Source organism: Populus euphratica, unplaced genomic scaffold (assembly GCF_000495115.2).
Source record: "Populus euphratica unplaced genomic scaffold, PopEup_1.0 scaffold2983.1, whole genome shotgun sequence".
Classification (NCBI taxonomy): domain Eukaryota; kingdom Viridiplantae; phylum Streptophyta; class Magnoliopsida; order Malpighiales; family Salicaceae; genus Populus; species Populus euphratica.
In genome coordinates, this window is record NW_011502819.1 from 1 (window position 1) to 16,181 (window position 16,181).

General features: G+C 31.3%; 1 protein-coding gene across 1 annotated transcript; it reads right to left on the minus strand.

Moving 5' to 3' along the window:
* Nucleotides 1-12,458: 12,458 nt before the first annotated feature.
* On the minus strand, nucleotides 12,459-16,175 carry LOC105119479 (probable beta-1,3-galactosyltransferase 19). The gene is made up of 7 exons (XM_011017625.1): nucleotides 15,318-16,175; nucleotides 14,674-14,906; nucleotides 14,300-14,590; nucleotides 14,066-14,194; nucleotides 13,797-13,970; nucleotides 13,300-13,407; nucleotides 12,459-13,215 (listed from the first exon to the last, which is right to left on the minus strand). Exons 1-7 carry the CDS (start codon nucleotides 16,171-16,173, stop codon nucleotides 12,871-12,873), a joined length of 2,136 nt encoding a protein of 711 aa, XP_011015927.1. The 5' UTR covers nucleotides 16,174-16,175; the 3' UTR covers nucleotides 12,459-12,870.
* Nucleotides 16,176-16,181: the final 6 nt, after the last annotated feature.

Consider the following 16,181-nt stretch of genomic DNA (forward strand, 5'->3'; position numbering starts at 1 on the left):
CAGCAAGCTATGATCTTTAGTTTTGCAAAAAGGGAAGCATTATGGAACATGCGCCCCTCAACTGTAGTGGGTTTTGTTTTTCCTTCCTTTTTCAATATTTGTTCATTTTGATTAAATTAACAGACATACGACCTTGTCATTTTCTCGGTAAAGTGCAAGAGAGTGAAAGAAACCGGCGAGTTTCAGTTCAGTTCTGACCACTTGGGACTTCATATGATGTGAATCCACGGACGATTCTCATTTACCATGCCTTTGAATAAACAGCTCTCTGAAATGGTTGCATTGCACTTTTGCAGACGGGGAAGAGGAGGGCAGGTACTTATGACGCACAGAAGCAAAGGGTCATCGCATCTCATTTCATATGCTATTTTTTATTTTTAATTAATATGGCATATATCTCAACTAATTTTATGCATCTTAAAATTAAAAATTTCCAATAATTATGAGAATAACTATTAAAAAGCAAAACTAAAATTTAGCTTAAACTTTTTTCCAATGGCCAGTCAGTAGTCATCGGTCTTCATCAGAAAAGGCTTTAATCAGTCATCCATACTTTGCCATCATTCAAAATGAGAAAGGTCATTGCAGTTTTGCTAGATTTTTCTTCTTTTAAATTATTGTTTGAATTTAGAAGAGAATCAATTCTCACGCTACTCCGCATAGTGGACAAGTTCAATCATTAAAAATTGAAACAAATGTGGAATATTAGTACGGGGACTAAACACTAAAATATCCATCACAGATGATAAAATTTTGGGTATTTCCACTTATTAACACCATTTTTTTTAAATATTGATCAAATAATATAATTTTTTTAAATAACATAATTTGATACATGTCACGATTAAAAAGTATAATATATTATCGTGATTAGAAAACACAACATTTCAAAAAAATAGCTAGCACAAATTACAACGAGAGGAGAAAAAAGATAAAAGAGAAAAAGACAGAAAAAATCATAGAAATGCATTGAAACTCTAATTATGTATCACTGACATTATTGAAAAGATCTCAACAAGATAAATCTAATAATACAAAAAAATCACTAACAATAATAAAAATAAATCATACATGTTGTCCAAAGATAAACAAACAATTACAATGAGGAGAGAGAATAGAGAACAAGAAAGAAAGAAAAGACCTCAAAGCCATACGAAAGCTCTGATTTCAACACAACCAAAATCATCAGAAAAATGTTAATGAGATGAATCCAACAACATTAAGAAAGATCACTAATGGTGACTTGAGTGAGCCATACACATCGTCTAAAGACAAGTGAGCAATTACAATAATGATAAAGAAGAAAGAAAAAAAGAAGAAAAAAACCCCAAAAGCATACTAAATACTTGAGTGGGGCACCATTGTTACTATTAAAAAGATTATGACAAGATGAATCTAACGATACTAAATTAAATCATCACCGATTATTGGAGTGGAACGCATGTGCCGCCTAAAGATAAGTAAACCACTTGTCACCTTTAGGAACCACATGTGATCTATTTCAATCATCGTAGGTGACCTTTCTTTGTATTGCTAGATTCATATCATCAAAATCTTTCACTGGTACTTGTGGTGTTGAAATCAAAACCTTGGCATGCCTATGAAGTTTTTTCTATCTTCTTTTTTTCCTCATTATAAGTTGTGTAAGCCAATTTAATAATTTCTTTGAAAGGTCAAGTTTTCCACCAATAACATCTTAAAATGTTACGTTGTTCAATCATGACATGCATCAAACCATGTTATTTTGCTAAAGCTTTTTCAAATTATGTTATTTTGCTATTTTTTAAAACAGTGCTAATTTTTAGAAAAAAAATCTAAAATCTGACTAGTAAAATATTTAAAAACAATTTATAAAATATAATAAGTACAACAATAATACAAAATAGACGCTTGATTTTTGATATCCTAGAATAATTTCTTTTTCAAAGTGGCACAATAGGATAAAGGTTTTGAGAAAATAACACAGTTGGAAACTTATTTGGAAAAATAATTGACAAACTTGTTTTTATTTTCTATGTATTAAGAAGCAATCTGTTAACACTTTTAAACACTAATTAGTAACCAAATAAATATAAGTATGAAAAACTTAAATGAATAAATTATTTGTTTACAAAGGAAAAATCTGTAAAAGATAAAAAAAAAACCATTTGGGGACGCTAAACCTAAGATACATAACTTTCACTAGTTTATAAGATTACAAGAGGAGTATTTATGACTACAAATCCTTTGTAACTATAGTATTGTACTTGTCAAGGAAAACATTTTGTTTTGTCTTCTACTGTAGTAGCTTGCCAGAATATATGACGATCTTCAAAATATTGTTATCTTATCTAGAACATCTAATTGCTAACAATTAGCTCAGAAATTCTCCTTAGATGTTTGCAGGCTTTCCAACTCTACAACGAACAATTCTCTTTTAAAATTTTCTTCACACTCCACTCATACGTTAAGAGTTTATGTTGTGAAACTCTATGTAACTTTTTAGTTAGTTAGGCACTTTTACTTCGCTATAAGTGTTGCACTCACCTTACTGATGCTTCAAATTATCCTTCCTTATATACACATCCATGTGATAAGGATCAGAATATTATCTTCAAGTTTTTTATTCTGTTACATTCTTAACAAACTACTATTTAGGTTTTATAAAAACACTTATCTGAAAGTTATCTTTGGTCAGGTTTTATCTATCTTCTATATGAACTTCCTATATAATTTATCAAAACAAACAAGAATAATTACAAAAATAATTACACTATATCCTATAAGATAAACTTAATTAATTCTTTATCTAATTTGGATAATCAATCTAAAAAATTTCATTGTAAATAATCCTTCACTAATTAAAGTCAATCATTTTGACATTTTTAATCTCCCTTTCTAGCTGATTTGTGACAAAACATATTAAGAATGAATTATCATGCAAGTACTTCAAATAGTTTGATCATAAATAGATACTTCATGTGTAATGAGTGTGAGATTTTATACTCTTGTGTTAGAATATAAACATTTAATTTAGCATAACTTAGAATATGTTAGGATTAATGATTTTTAGTTGGTTTTTCTTTTGTAATAGCTTCTATATCATATATGTTTAGAATCTCACTTTAATTTTGAATAAAATAAAGCTATATATATATATATATATATATATATATATATATATATATATAAAAGAAACTAGCTATTGTTTATAGCCGTTGGAATGCCTCTAATGGTTAAAGAGCTCAATCAGTTCAAATGACTATACCATTCAGTGGACCGGTTCTTACAAAATTTTCAAGTGTTCATCACAAATGAATAGCGATCAACTGATTCAACTTAAAAACCAGTTTTGATAGTTTCGAACCTAGTGAAACTTGAACCGATTAAATGTATATCAATCCTTTATATGCATGCAATGTGAAGTGTGTGAGTTCACTTTTGTTTGATATTGAGTAAAATATAAAGATTTAACAATAAGTTCTAAAATGAATAATTAATAACTACGTCTTCAATAGCTTTGCATCTTAGACTTGTTAATTAATTTCTTTATTCAATTCCATGTGTTTGTTGATGTGATCTTTATATAAAATATGTTTAAACTTAATTTCATCCAAATATATTATTAGTCCATTTTTCATTTAATTATTATCATCAAAATACAAGATATTATAAATATTAATATGTGACCTATATGTCAACAATCTCATTTTTTTTTTATAATGATAACAATTAATGTACACTTAGAGATATAAATATATGTACCCCTTTATGTTTTGTAATATACCATTAGAGCTTTAAACAATAATATGCAATCTATAAATATATCTCTCCTTAATTATGTAAGTGCGCGCGCGCGCGCACACACACACACATATATATATTCGCTGCTTAATGCTTATTTTCCCATTTCTCTCTCCTTTTGTCATAAAAAAATATAAATAGGAAAAGTGAAAAAGATTAGAGAAGTGAGATATAAAAACATAACATAATATTCAAAATACACCATTCATTACAAACAGGGAAAGAAAGTAAAATGAAAAGCATGAAAAACACAAGAAGCCAATGGTAAAATCATCTAGGGTAGTGGATACCGAAAGAGCAAGCTAGTCATTATATCCTTGATATCTCGTAGGTTGATATGTGCTTGTGATTCTTGAAGACAACTCATATAAACCTTAATCTCCATGAGCTAGTACTAATATCTTTATGAGAGGAAGCTAGAGGTGGTGTCTCAAATACATTAGCAAATTTATCATCACCAACTTGTTGTTCATCTTTTTCATCACACTCTTCCTCGTCAATTTGGTCTTTCAAAACCCATGCACCATCCTCATTTAAGATAAATTTTATCTTTATTAGGGCCTTATTATCTATTTCTAAATGTTTGGAATATGGTGCCCAATTTGTATTCATGAATTCAACATCAAAATGCTCAAAGATAATTGTTAAGCCCTGACCATAAGTAAAAAGCTTTTGTTTTTTACCATTTTCCATTATCGAAATTTTCATTATAATATATAGCAAATTAATTGGCCTTCTTCTAATCATACAATTTATAAGGCATAAATCCATAAAAGTCATTTCATCAAAGTGCCCCTTTTTAGGCAAAATATTATGTGATATAACCCTATGAAGCAATTTAGGTCTTAGCATCAAGTCTCTTGATCTTTGCACCTAGTGCAAACTTTTCTCTCCTAGTATGCATAATAATCATCTCATCATATATAAATTCCTTAATTGTAGGGATAACTTTCATCTCAAATATATGAGGATCATTATTTGAAATACTTAGTATGTTAGACAACATTTCATAATTAAATTCAATGGGCTTGTTTTGAAGGCTACTTATTGATATGTTATCCCATCTCAAATATACGAGGATCATCATTTGAAATACTTAATATATTAGACAACATTTCATAATTAAATTCAATGAGCTTGTTTTGAAGGCTACTCATTGATATGATTTGGGTAATAAAAAAATAATCAGATTCAAATTCTAACGTAAAATGCACAACTGTCCAGTTTTACAAAAATAATCATAATTTTTAATTTGACCGTTGGATCAGGTAAACATTTTATGTGGAGTCTCATAAGATGTTATTTTACCTTGGTTTAGATTTTTAGATCAATCAAATTTTAGGAAGGCATCGCAATACTGGTCAACAGAGGTTATATGAATTTTGTTATTTACTTCCTTTTAACTTGTAGAATTTCTATTTGGCCGTGATTTTTTTCATACAAGGATATGACAGTTGATTTTGAAAATTTCCTAGTCTTACAAGGATATTTAATAAGCAACAACATAAGTTTCATGTGTGATATGAACTTTGTGTTATCATGGAGTCCTTATTGTATATGAAAAAAATTATTCTATCCTTATTATAATAAGAATCTATCATTAAATAAGTTTTTAATTTATCTAAGAATACTTTGCAAACAAGAAAACTAAATAGAAGATAACTTCATATTTGATTCTCCTAACTTATATAAGACTTCTAAAGGGTAACAAATCTAATCATATCATATTTAAGATATTCAATTCAGATTTATTATTATTATTACTATTTTATTTTTAATTTAGGATTATTTATATTATTTAGGTTTAATTGTATGTGAGCTTCATATAAGTTCATATTAAAGGTCCATTAGGGTTTGTTTTAGTCTAGAGTCAATATAAATAAAGGCATAACCAGACATGTAAGGTTAGACAATTCAGATCAATAAAACTTCTTATTTACCGCACTCGTTATGTGTTGATGGGATAATCTTCCTTTCTTGGTTTTCTAAAAAACTAAAAAATGACTTATCAAAGAACAACTGACTTTATAACATCATCTTTATACTTCTCATTTACGAATCAATATTTATTAGGTGGGGGTTCCGTTTCCATTAGTGTTGGTGCTTATATACAAGTTATCCTTGTGTCACACTTCTATCAAACCTGGTTTACTTGACTTTCTGGGAATTGTTGTCTTTGTATCATGATCATGAGGTTCGTATCATTTTGTATCAGAGCTTGACTTCATTAATCAGGTTATATCCTTTTATTTCTTTTTTTTTTTTTTATCTTTCACATCATTTTCCTTTGTGTTATCTTTGTTTCGAGTCTGATTTTATTTCAAATCAGTTTTGATCAAATTATCTTCTTCCTATATTATTCTTAATTTGTTGCATTGAATTGAGTCTTTTGGGATTAAAAAAAGGTGTCATAGTATTCTTTCTATTCAAAATTGTTTTTTTAGAGTAATTTTTTTTTCAAAAAATGTTATTTAGGATAAAAGGGTTTGTTTTGCTTTTGTTTTACGTTCATTTATCAAATCATATTGTAATTATATCAAAATTGATATTCTGTTTATTTAGGGTGAAATCACATAATATATCAATTTTCAACTCATTTAGACATTGTTTGGTTTAGGTTTCAAATTCGGGGTTTAAATGGGCTCATTCACGTCAATTTTACGTTCATATATCAAATCAATTTGAAATTAAATCAAACTTGATATTCTGGTTTTTTGGGGTGAATTCGCTCTAAATATCAAATTTCTAACCATATAAACGTCATCTGGTGTAGGGTCCAGATTTGGGTCTAAACTCTAAAGGGGTTTGTTATGTTCGTCAATTGAAAGTCCATGTAATTTTAGGTCAGTTTTCAGTCCTAAATGTCTTCTTACTTTCTTTATTATCATTAACTTTTGTTTTTGGTTTTGATATAAAAAAATACAAAGGAAGTATTACAATCAGGATTTCAAGTATTCAGATGAGGTATTATGGCAAAAGAAGAAGAGGATTCAAAAGAAGAGATAATATCAAAGAGAGAGAAATAAAGAGATTAGTGTTATAAAAAAAGAAACCAAGAGTCTATCCCTTATTGTAGGGGAGATATAGCAAGAACTTGATGTGTTAATGACATTAGTTGATGCTCAGCAAGCTTCAAGAAAAGAGGAGCAAAAAACACCACAATGATGATAGACAAAAAAGAAGGGTTGTTACCTTCATCCAAAGTTGTTGGCGATGATTGCTGATAAGAAAATAACTTCAAAGGCTTCAAAAAAGATGCTAAAACTTTATTCCTTATCCTTGTTAATGATTTGTTGATGAATCATCTTGAAGATAGAGGGAATAATATGACATGACCAAAAGATTGATGTCTTCTTCCAAGTGCAGAAGTGTCGAAGTAATAAATAACCCAGCAAGACCGGGGTCGAACCACATGGAGATTAATTACATAAATTATAGGTAACAATAATACAACAACAATATTAATAATACTAATAATAATAGTAATAGTAATAAAACTACTAATAATAGTAGTAGTAATAATAATACTAATAATAGTAGTAGTAATAGTCGTAGTAGTAAAGAAAAAGAAAAAGAAGAAGAAGAAGAAGTTGATAAGAACTTTGAGATGGAAGTTCAATATAAGAATTAAACAATGATAACAATAAATATCAAGGTTAGAGGATCCACTAATGGTATGTCAAACAAGTATAGTATAAACTCTTATTACTCAATTGGAAACCACATACAAAGAAGGTTCCAATTAGATTATAAATTATTAACATGATTATATTAGTTATCTTATTCGATTAATGCTAATACTTGTAAATCTCATCAGGCATTCATGATTATAACTTATATTAACAACAAATCAAGTTCCTTTTATAGCTCAGATGTCGGTTATACCATACAGTATGAGCTATGAAAGTGTCAAGCATTTGTTGTATCAAGTGTTATACAATATAAATCTAGATTAATCATTTAACAAGCAAAGTATTAAAGAGTGAACAAGATAACAAATAGAAAACATGTTAGTATTAAACATTAAAGTCCATGTTAAGTTTACACTATACTTCTTCTTACACCATTAGTGTAACCTTTTTACCTTGACATAATAAACTTAACTAAACATAATTAAAAAAATAAACAAAATAAAATCATAAATAAGATAAAAGTTAACTAAGTAAAGGAAAGGAAATGAAAGGCATAAACAAGATATTAATGAAAGCAAAACATAAATATTATAAAAAATACAAAGAGAGAAAGTAAGAGCATGATCTTGATCTGGAGACCAAGATGCCTAGATGCATGACAAATATCTCTTTGTATAGGCCAAAATTGGAAACTATTGATTTGATTACTAATTAATGAGTGGGTGACCAACTCTTGACTTGGTGACAATCCTTATCTTTTGTTGTCTGCGTAAAATATCATTGATAAATTCAGAATTGGAACCATTTGGAACATGAAAGTTGTAGAAAATTGTCTCAGCTTTCCAGAAAAAAAAAATGGAGGTCATTTGGACTTCTAGAACTCTAGATATGGGTCAAACACTAAACAGTGCTTGAGCTGCAGGACAGATTCAAACTTCTTTGTTGTTGCTATAATTTGGACTTGCAAATGACCTTTTTAAATCTTGGGCTTCATATACAATTTATAGGCCTATGTCTTATCTTTCCATCTATAAAAAGTAGAATTAAATATGATATCTACAGCTCTAGATATGACCCAATTACCGAACAATATTCCGGTTTGGATTACACCAACATCTCTTTTTTAAGTTTGACCATCTTTTTATCCTTTCAATTTCAATTCTTAAACTCATCAATCAATTCTTTCATTTATGTGTTAGGCTTGTATTTAAAATGAACATTTACCATAAATTAAAGGTATCTTATATTATTAGATATGTTATTATAAAACATGCTTTAGTTAAGGAGCTATTGATATTTCAAGTGCAAAATGATAATATAAAACCTTGATAAAAATGCACTTTTAAGTACTAATCATGATACAAGCCAGGTAATGAAAAAACAATTAGATTAGGATTTTGACATAAAATGCACAATTGTCCAATTTTATGGCAATAGTCATAATTCTCAATCTGACTGTTGGAAAGGGATGAAAGTTTACATGGTGTCTCCTGACATATTTTCCTACTTTAGGTTATAATTTTAGGTAAATTGGAGTTTGAGAAGGCATCACAATATTGGTCAACAAAGGCTATATGAATTTTGTTTTTCACTTGTTTTTACTTATGGACTTTCTATTTAGTTATAATTTTTTTTTCCTACAAGGATGTGGTAGTTGGTTTTGAAAATTTCCTACTCTTGCAATGATATTTGATGGGCAACAAGATAGTTTTCATGTGTGATATGGACTCCGTATTAATGTGAAATTATTATAGTGTAAGGAAACTATTATTTTATCCTTATTATAGTAGGAATCTATCATTAAATAAATTTTCAAGTCAGCTAACAATACTTTGCAAATAAGAAAACTAAAGAGGAGACAACTTCAAATTTGATTCTCCTCACTTATATGAAACTTCTAAAAGGAAATAAATCTAATCCTATCATATTTAAGATATTACATTTAGATTTATTATTGTTATTATTATTATTTTCTTCTTAGTTTAGGATTTCTTTATATTATTTAAGTTTAATTGTAAGTGGACATCATATAAGTCTACATAAGGGGTCCATTAGAGTTTGTTTCAATCTAGAGTCATTATAAATAAAGGCATAATCAAACATATAAGCTACACAATTCAGATTAATAAAATTTCTTGTTTGTCGTACTTGTTATGTGTTGGTGGGATAATCTCCTTTTCTTGGTTTTCTAAATAACTGAAAAACAACTTATCGAAGAACAACTAACTTCATGGTTTCATCCATACACTTCTTGTTCGCGAATCAATATCCGTTAGGTGGAGGTTTCCATTTCTAATAATATTGGTGTCTAGGTATAAGTTATCTTTGTATCACACTCTTAATAAACTTGATTTACTTGGCTTTCTGAGAATTGTTATCTTTGTATGTAGGTTGCGTGACCACGTGATCACGAGGTTCACATCATTTGGTATCAGAGCTAAAAGATTCAATTCAGTACAACTAATAAAGAATAATATAGGAAGAATACAATCTGACTGAAAATGATTTGAAACAAGATCAGACTTGAAATAAAGACAACACAAAGAAAAATTGATGCGGAAGGTAAAAACAAAAACATGAGAAATAAAAGGATTAGTGTTCTGAAAAAAGAAACCAAGAGTCTATCCCATATTCTAAGGGAGAACTTCATATGTTGACGACATTAGTCGTTGCCTGCCAAGCTTCAGAAAGAGAAGAGCAAAAACACTGCAATGATGATAGACAAAAGAGAAGGGTCGCTACCTTCATCCAAAGTAGTTGGTAAGAAAAGAACTTTAAAGCTTTAAAAAAGTCTAAAACTATATCCATTATCCCTCTTAATGATTCAAAGATGATTCATTTTGAAAAGATAGGGAATGATACAATTCAAGCAACAAAAAAACAATAAGATTTGGATTCTGACGTAAAATATGCAACTGTCCAGTTTCACAGCAACAACTATAATTCTTAATTTGACTGTTTGATCGGTCTAAAATTTTACATGAAGTCTCCTAACATGTTGTTCTATTTTGGGTTAAACTTTTAGATCAATCAGAGTTTGGAAAAGCATTACAATACTGGTCAATATAGGCTATATGAATTTTATTATTTATTTTCTTTTGACTTGTGGACTTCCTATTTAGTTGAGAGTTTTTTTCTATAATGATGTGATAACTGATTTTGGAAATTTTATAGTCTTGTAAGGATATTTAATGGGCAACAATATAATTTCCATGTGTGATATAAACTTTATATTAATATGGAATCTTTATGGTGTATGGAAACAATTATTTTGTCCTTGTTATAGTAGGAATCTATCATTAAATAAGTTTTTAAGTCATTTAAGAATACTTTAAAATTATAAGAATAATGACGCAAAATAGGACTACTTAATTTCCACCAAGACTTGCAGAAAAAAATAGAGGCAGAATGATTGTTTGATGGGGCTTGAAGGTTAGCTTTCTTGCAAGTGAACAGGACCAGATAAGAGACAGAGATAGATGAGAAAGTATTGGAGTTATAAGGCCTGTTTAGGATTGTAGTAGTAGTTGCGATTCAAAGTGTTTTTCGCTTAGAAATGCATCAAAATAATATTTTTATTTTTTAAAAATTATTTTTGATATCAGCATATCAAAACCATCTGAAAACATAAAGAAAAATTATTTTTTAAAAAATAATAATAAAAAAAGTGAAGGGTGAGGTAACAAGGGCATGATCTATCTTATAGATGACATTCCTTGAACTTTTGTTCTTAGGTCCCTGAAGTCTCTATCCAACCAAAACTATTCATACGAGTATAAATAAATAGATATATAACAACAATCAAATACAGATACTATTTAATATAAATTTTAGTTGATTATTGTTCATAATCAATATTAAAAATTCACTCAAGAGATGAAATAAGTTTAATTAAACTCACATTTTCTAAAAAAATAGATGGTGACTAGTTTATTGTGTGTGCTTTCATTGCATGTTGGATCCAAATTCTTTGGAACATAAAAATATAATACATATATTGTTATAAACTTTTCGGTAATGTTTTTGAACTCAGCACAATAGTTCAAGTTTTAAAAATCTCAACCCAACTTTATTAGATTTATTTCAATATGATTTTATTGATTAGACAGGTCCAAAAGGAGAAGGAATAATAATAATAATAATAAAAATAGACCACGTCAACCTTGGTCAGCCCGCTAAATTAACTCTCTGAATTATGGACTTCACTAGGTCAATTTTTTTATTATAATTATATGATAAAAAAATATAAAAAAATATAAAACTACTTTACTATCAACTCAATATTAAATGATAAAATTAAAAAAAAAATCCACATTAAAATTAATAGAATTTATTTTCAATTTATATCATTTACTTTAACTTTTTATTATGTTATTTATAGTCACACAAAAAATTGAAAGGAATGCATATTTCTAACATAATTATTTTAAATGGAAAGGAATACATGTTTTTGACATAATTATTTTAAAAAGTTGTTGGGATATCTTGTAAGGTAATGTTCGGAAATGTGATTAAAATTATATTTTTAAAAAATTTAAATTTTTTTGTTTAAAATTAATTTTTTTATGATTTTAGATTATTTGGATATACTAGTATTAAAAATATTTTTTAAAAATAAAAATATTATTTTAATATATTTCTAAATAAAATATATTTTAAATTACGATGATAGTATGATACCTTGAAACCCCCCTTGAGAACTTTGAACTTATTTGATTGATGGTACCGATCATAGGTTGGAATTTATTAAAGAAGAATAAGCAACTATTGTGCAACTAAAATGTTTAAGTTGTTGACTCAGTCAGCTACATGATGAGTTGAAAGGTGGCCACACATTGTTGCCAGAGAACATAGAATATGAAAATTATAAACTTTATTATTGTAGTTTGGTACTAATTTCTTTTCCTTTCGAAAAAGTACATGAGCTTCCACGCCGTCTTGTACATGAACTTTATTTCACTCTTTTTTTTTAAATAAAAATAAAAATAAAAATCCATGCGTATACAATATCCTCTACTGCCAGGAATGAGGAAAGCACCGATATGAAAATACAAAAATATATACTGCGAATATATAAACATCATCTTCCACGCCGTGTTATAAGACCTTCCTGTCAATTAGCGCACCATACCACCATCATTTCAGAAGCTTTTTTTTTACAAAAATAATATTAAAATCCAAAGCTTGGGTTGACCCTAAGTAACCCTTGACCCTCGGGTCATGCATGATCTTAAACCTATGATACCATGCTCTGCTATCATTTCTAACGTAAGAGAACTTGGATTTCTATAGTTCACCTATCTTTATCACCTCCAACCTCAGGCCTAGAAAAGTATGAGCCAAAAAAGATGACTGAATTAGGAAAGGGCATTTTCACAGCCTTGGTGCTGCTAGGCGAACCCCTTCCACAGAACATACAATGCTATATGGCTGCAAAATTTGTCTCCCTTGTTTGTTATATCTTGAGTTTTTCAGGACAGTCACCCCAGGTGGTGACTCTCATCCATGATCCAGTCCTCATTTCACCTAATCTAGTGATCATCCTCTCCCTATTCCGGCACTTGGGCCTCTCATTGACTGAAGTCCTGATCATCATCTCATTGCAGCACTGAGCCCTTCCCTGCTTTTGTAATTTTTCCCAGAGGCATATCATTTGCCTGGGGGCCTGGTAATGAGCCGTATAATAACCTTCAATACATCCTAACTGGCAGAACTTCAAGCTGTGCACATACTCCACAGGTATTGAGCTATTGAACTGCTCTACCCACATTCCCATACTGACATCTTCCATCTTGAACAACTGCACAAAATGGGAAGTGCGAGTCAGTTAGACGGGAGGGAGGGTCAGAGAGAGGAGAAGATAAAAACCATTCCAATTACTTGCCTTTAATTTATGACTCTCAAACTCAGAAACAATGAAGCACGCAATGTCAGAAGATAAAATGTAGCCTGGCCCATTTGCATAGGGTGGATAATCTTCTTCTGGCCATTCCTGAAACCACCACCAAATGAGAAGAGATGGCAGGATAATCTTAAATTAGAATTCCATCACAAAGTCCTTGACATAAAATAGAGTATGGCCTACGGAAAATATGCATGAGGAGACATCAAACCAACACCATACTTGGGACCAATCCCCACCCTCCTCCTTTTGGGGTGGTTGGTGGGGGCGGGGGAGGATCATATCATCTATTTCTCACAAACAATACACATAGGGAGCATTGCATTCCACACAAGAGCTACACATGAGACATCTAGAATGAATGTGATGCTATGCAACCAAGCGACAATTACCAGTGGCCTTCGACATAAAGCTAAATACAATGATCAAAAGCAACTTTAGGTGAGCACGTGGTTTAGCAATTAATAGGCTCGGCCTACCTCATATGTCACTTTCCATTTACCATATCGCAAGGGCTTATGGTAGTAATTTATGTTTCCAATGTACAAGTTCCTATCAGCAGTAACTTTATTTACTTCATCTATAATGGAATCCACTCTCACAAATGTATCATCATCACCCTTCATAATATATTTTGCATGCACTGTGCGGACCTGTAAAAAACCAAAACAAAAAAACAAAGCCATTTTATATAAGTAATACCCAAAGATAACTTCTTTTCAAAATCTAGATATAGCTCATTACTCACCCCATATTCACAGATGGCAACAGTTTTCAACACCACAAGGTCATAGTTATCCATGTAAGGCACTACGACAATATCACCAAAATATTCAGCCTCTTTCTTTAACTCTAAATTCACTTCCTTTCGAGTGTGCTGTCCAAACATTGACTCAGGAAGGTAAGTGACTCCAACTCAAAATGATTTTGTTAAGCAATAACAATAAATACAGCAGATTTCACTACAGTAGTTTTCACAGACCAGGGCTACAAAGAAACGAGCTACCACATTTGATGATTTTATAAGCCTATGCTGCATCCAAGACTTCCTAACAGCCATTCGCTCAGCAAAATGGTTAGCTGCAGAGAGAATACCGATAAAAAGTTCCACTGACCCCACAGAAAGAGATGGTGCCTTCCATCTGCTAGACATCTGCAGATGCCTGTTAAGAGAAAAACCAGGGTGATTCGAGGGCAATGAAGCAGCAAATACAGAGTGAACATCTATGTCCCCAGTAACAGCTAACCCCGTTGCATCCTCAAGAGTAAATCCCTGTCATCATTACCACGAAACATTACAAAAACTCCACACTCCACATCCATCATGAGATTGATAAGCTGTAGGATGTTACTCACAGCTCGATAAGGGAAAGAAGTGACATGCCTCCCATCAACATTAACATGGTAACCCTCCAAACCAGCACTCAGAGTTAGGACAAACAGTTTCTCCTCTGCAAAAGGAAATGGCCAGTCAAAAGTCACCTTTTTTGTTCGATCTATTTGCCGGTTCAACCACAAAGTTGCCTTGGACTCCTCTGATATATCATCATCATCACGGATCCACTTCTCACACTGCACTTGATCATCAACTGAAATCAATAAAAGGAATTGCTCAATTTGGTGGAAACACAACAAGAAATGGATGAACTCAAATAAAAAATTACTTGCACGTAGAGGTAAAATTTTAGTCTCTTTCATAGCAATTTCAATAAATGACGTGGAAAGAAAAAGGAGATGGAAACCTTGCATGCACTGTTGTCTGTTGTTAACCTAGCAGCTCAAAATATCTATTTAGCATCAATATTCTAATTCTTATGCGCAAACATAATATTAAGCAGGTGAAACATTAGCATCCTTCAAAAGAACAAATCTGTCACTTATACAGTCTTATAAAAAGAAACCCAATAGTTTAGATTTAACACTCTACCAAACCAGGAAGAAGTATAAACTCGTCCAAAAAACACAATCACCAAAAGAAACACTACGAATCAACGACTCACCAGTCTCCTCATCAGCCTCAGACCCCCGGCCCTCGCAACGCAAAGCAGTCCCCCACTGCATTCTATAACAAGTATTCTGCTCAATTACAGGCTTCGAACTCCAATCCCCTTTCAACCTGGGATTGAAATGAAGAATCCTTGGTGGGTCCTCAGCCTCCACAGTCTTCAATCCCAGCAATTCCATTATGAACTGGGAAACCATCACCTCGTCGTCTGCTTCCTTCACCAAGGCAATCTTGGGGTCCTTCTCAGCATGTGCTGCTCTTGGCTTACCCACCAGCGTTATATGCGACCCCAAAGTGAGCCCACAAGGCAACTCCAACAACTTGCCTCGCTTCAAAAAATCCGACCCAGATAGCGTAACTGAAATGGGACAGGCTTCGGATATATTCTTGAGGTTTGAAACCTCCAAAAGTTTAGCTTTACCAGATTGAACTTCATCCCATAACTTTATCCCCTCCTCCCAAGCAGTCTTTGCAGCTTTAAGGAGGTCGAGGGAGCCGTCTTTCTTAGTGGGATCCAAGGTATTAGGGTGGAAACCCAAAGAGGACAAGATTTTGCTCGCAGCAAGTTGAGATTGAGTACGGCGGGAAAAGTTATGAGAAACCCAGTTAAGAGGTCGAGTTGGGGCATCTTTATCTTGCAAAACTTGTTCGCTTTGAAGCTCAGAAAAGCGAGCGAGGGTGGTGCTGGTTTCAGAGGTGGGGCCAGAGTCGAAAACAAAAGGGATTTCAAGAGTGACAAGGAGCACGTAGATAACAGCAACAGCAAGAAGGATTTGCGCGGATTTTTGCCTGCTTAATGACACAAACCTATCTAATTTGTCCAATTTGGTATCCGATTTGCCTCTCTTCATCTCGGTAA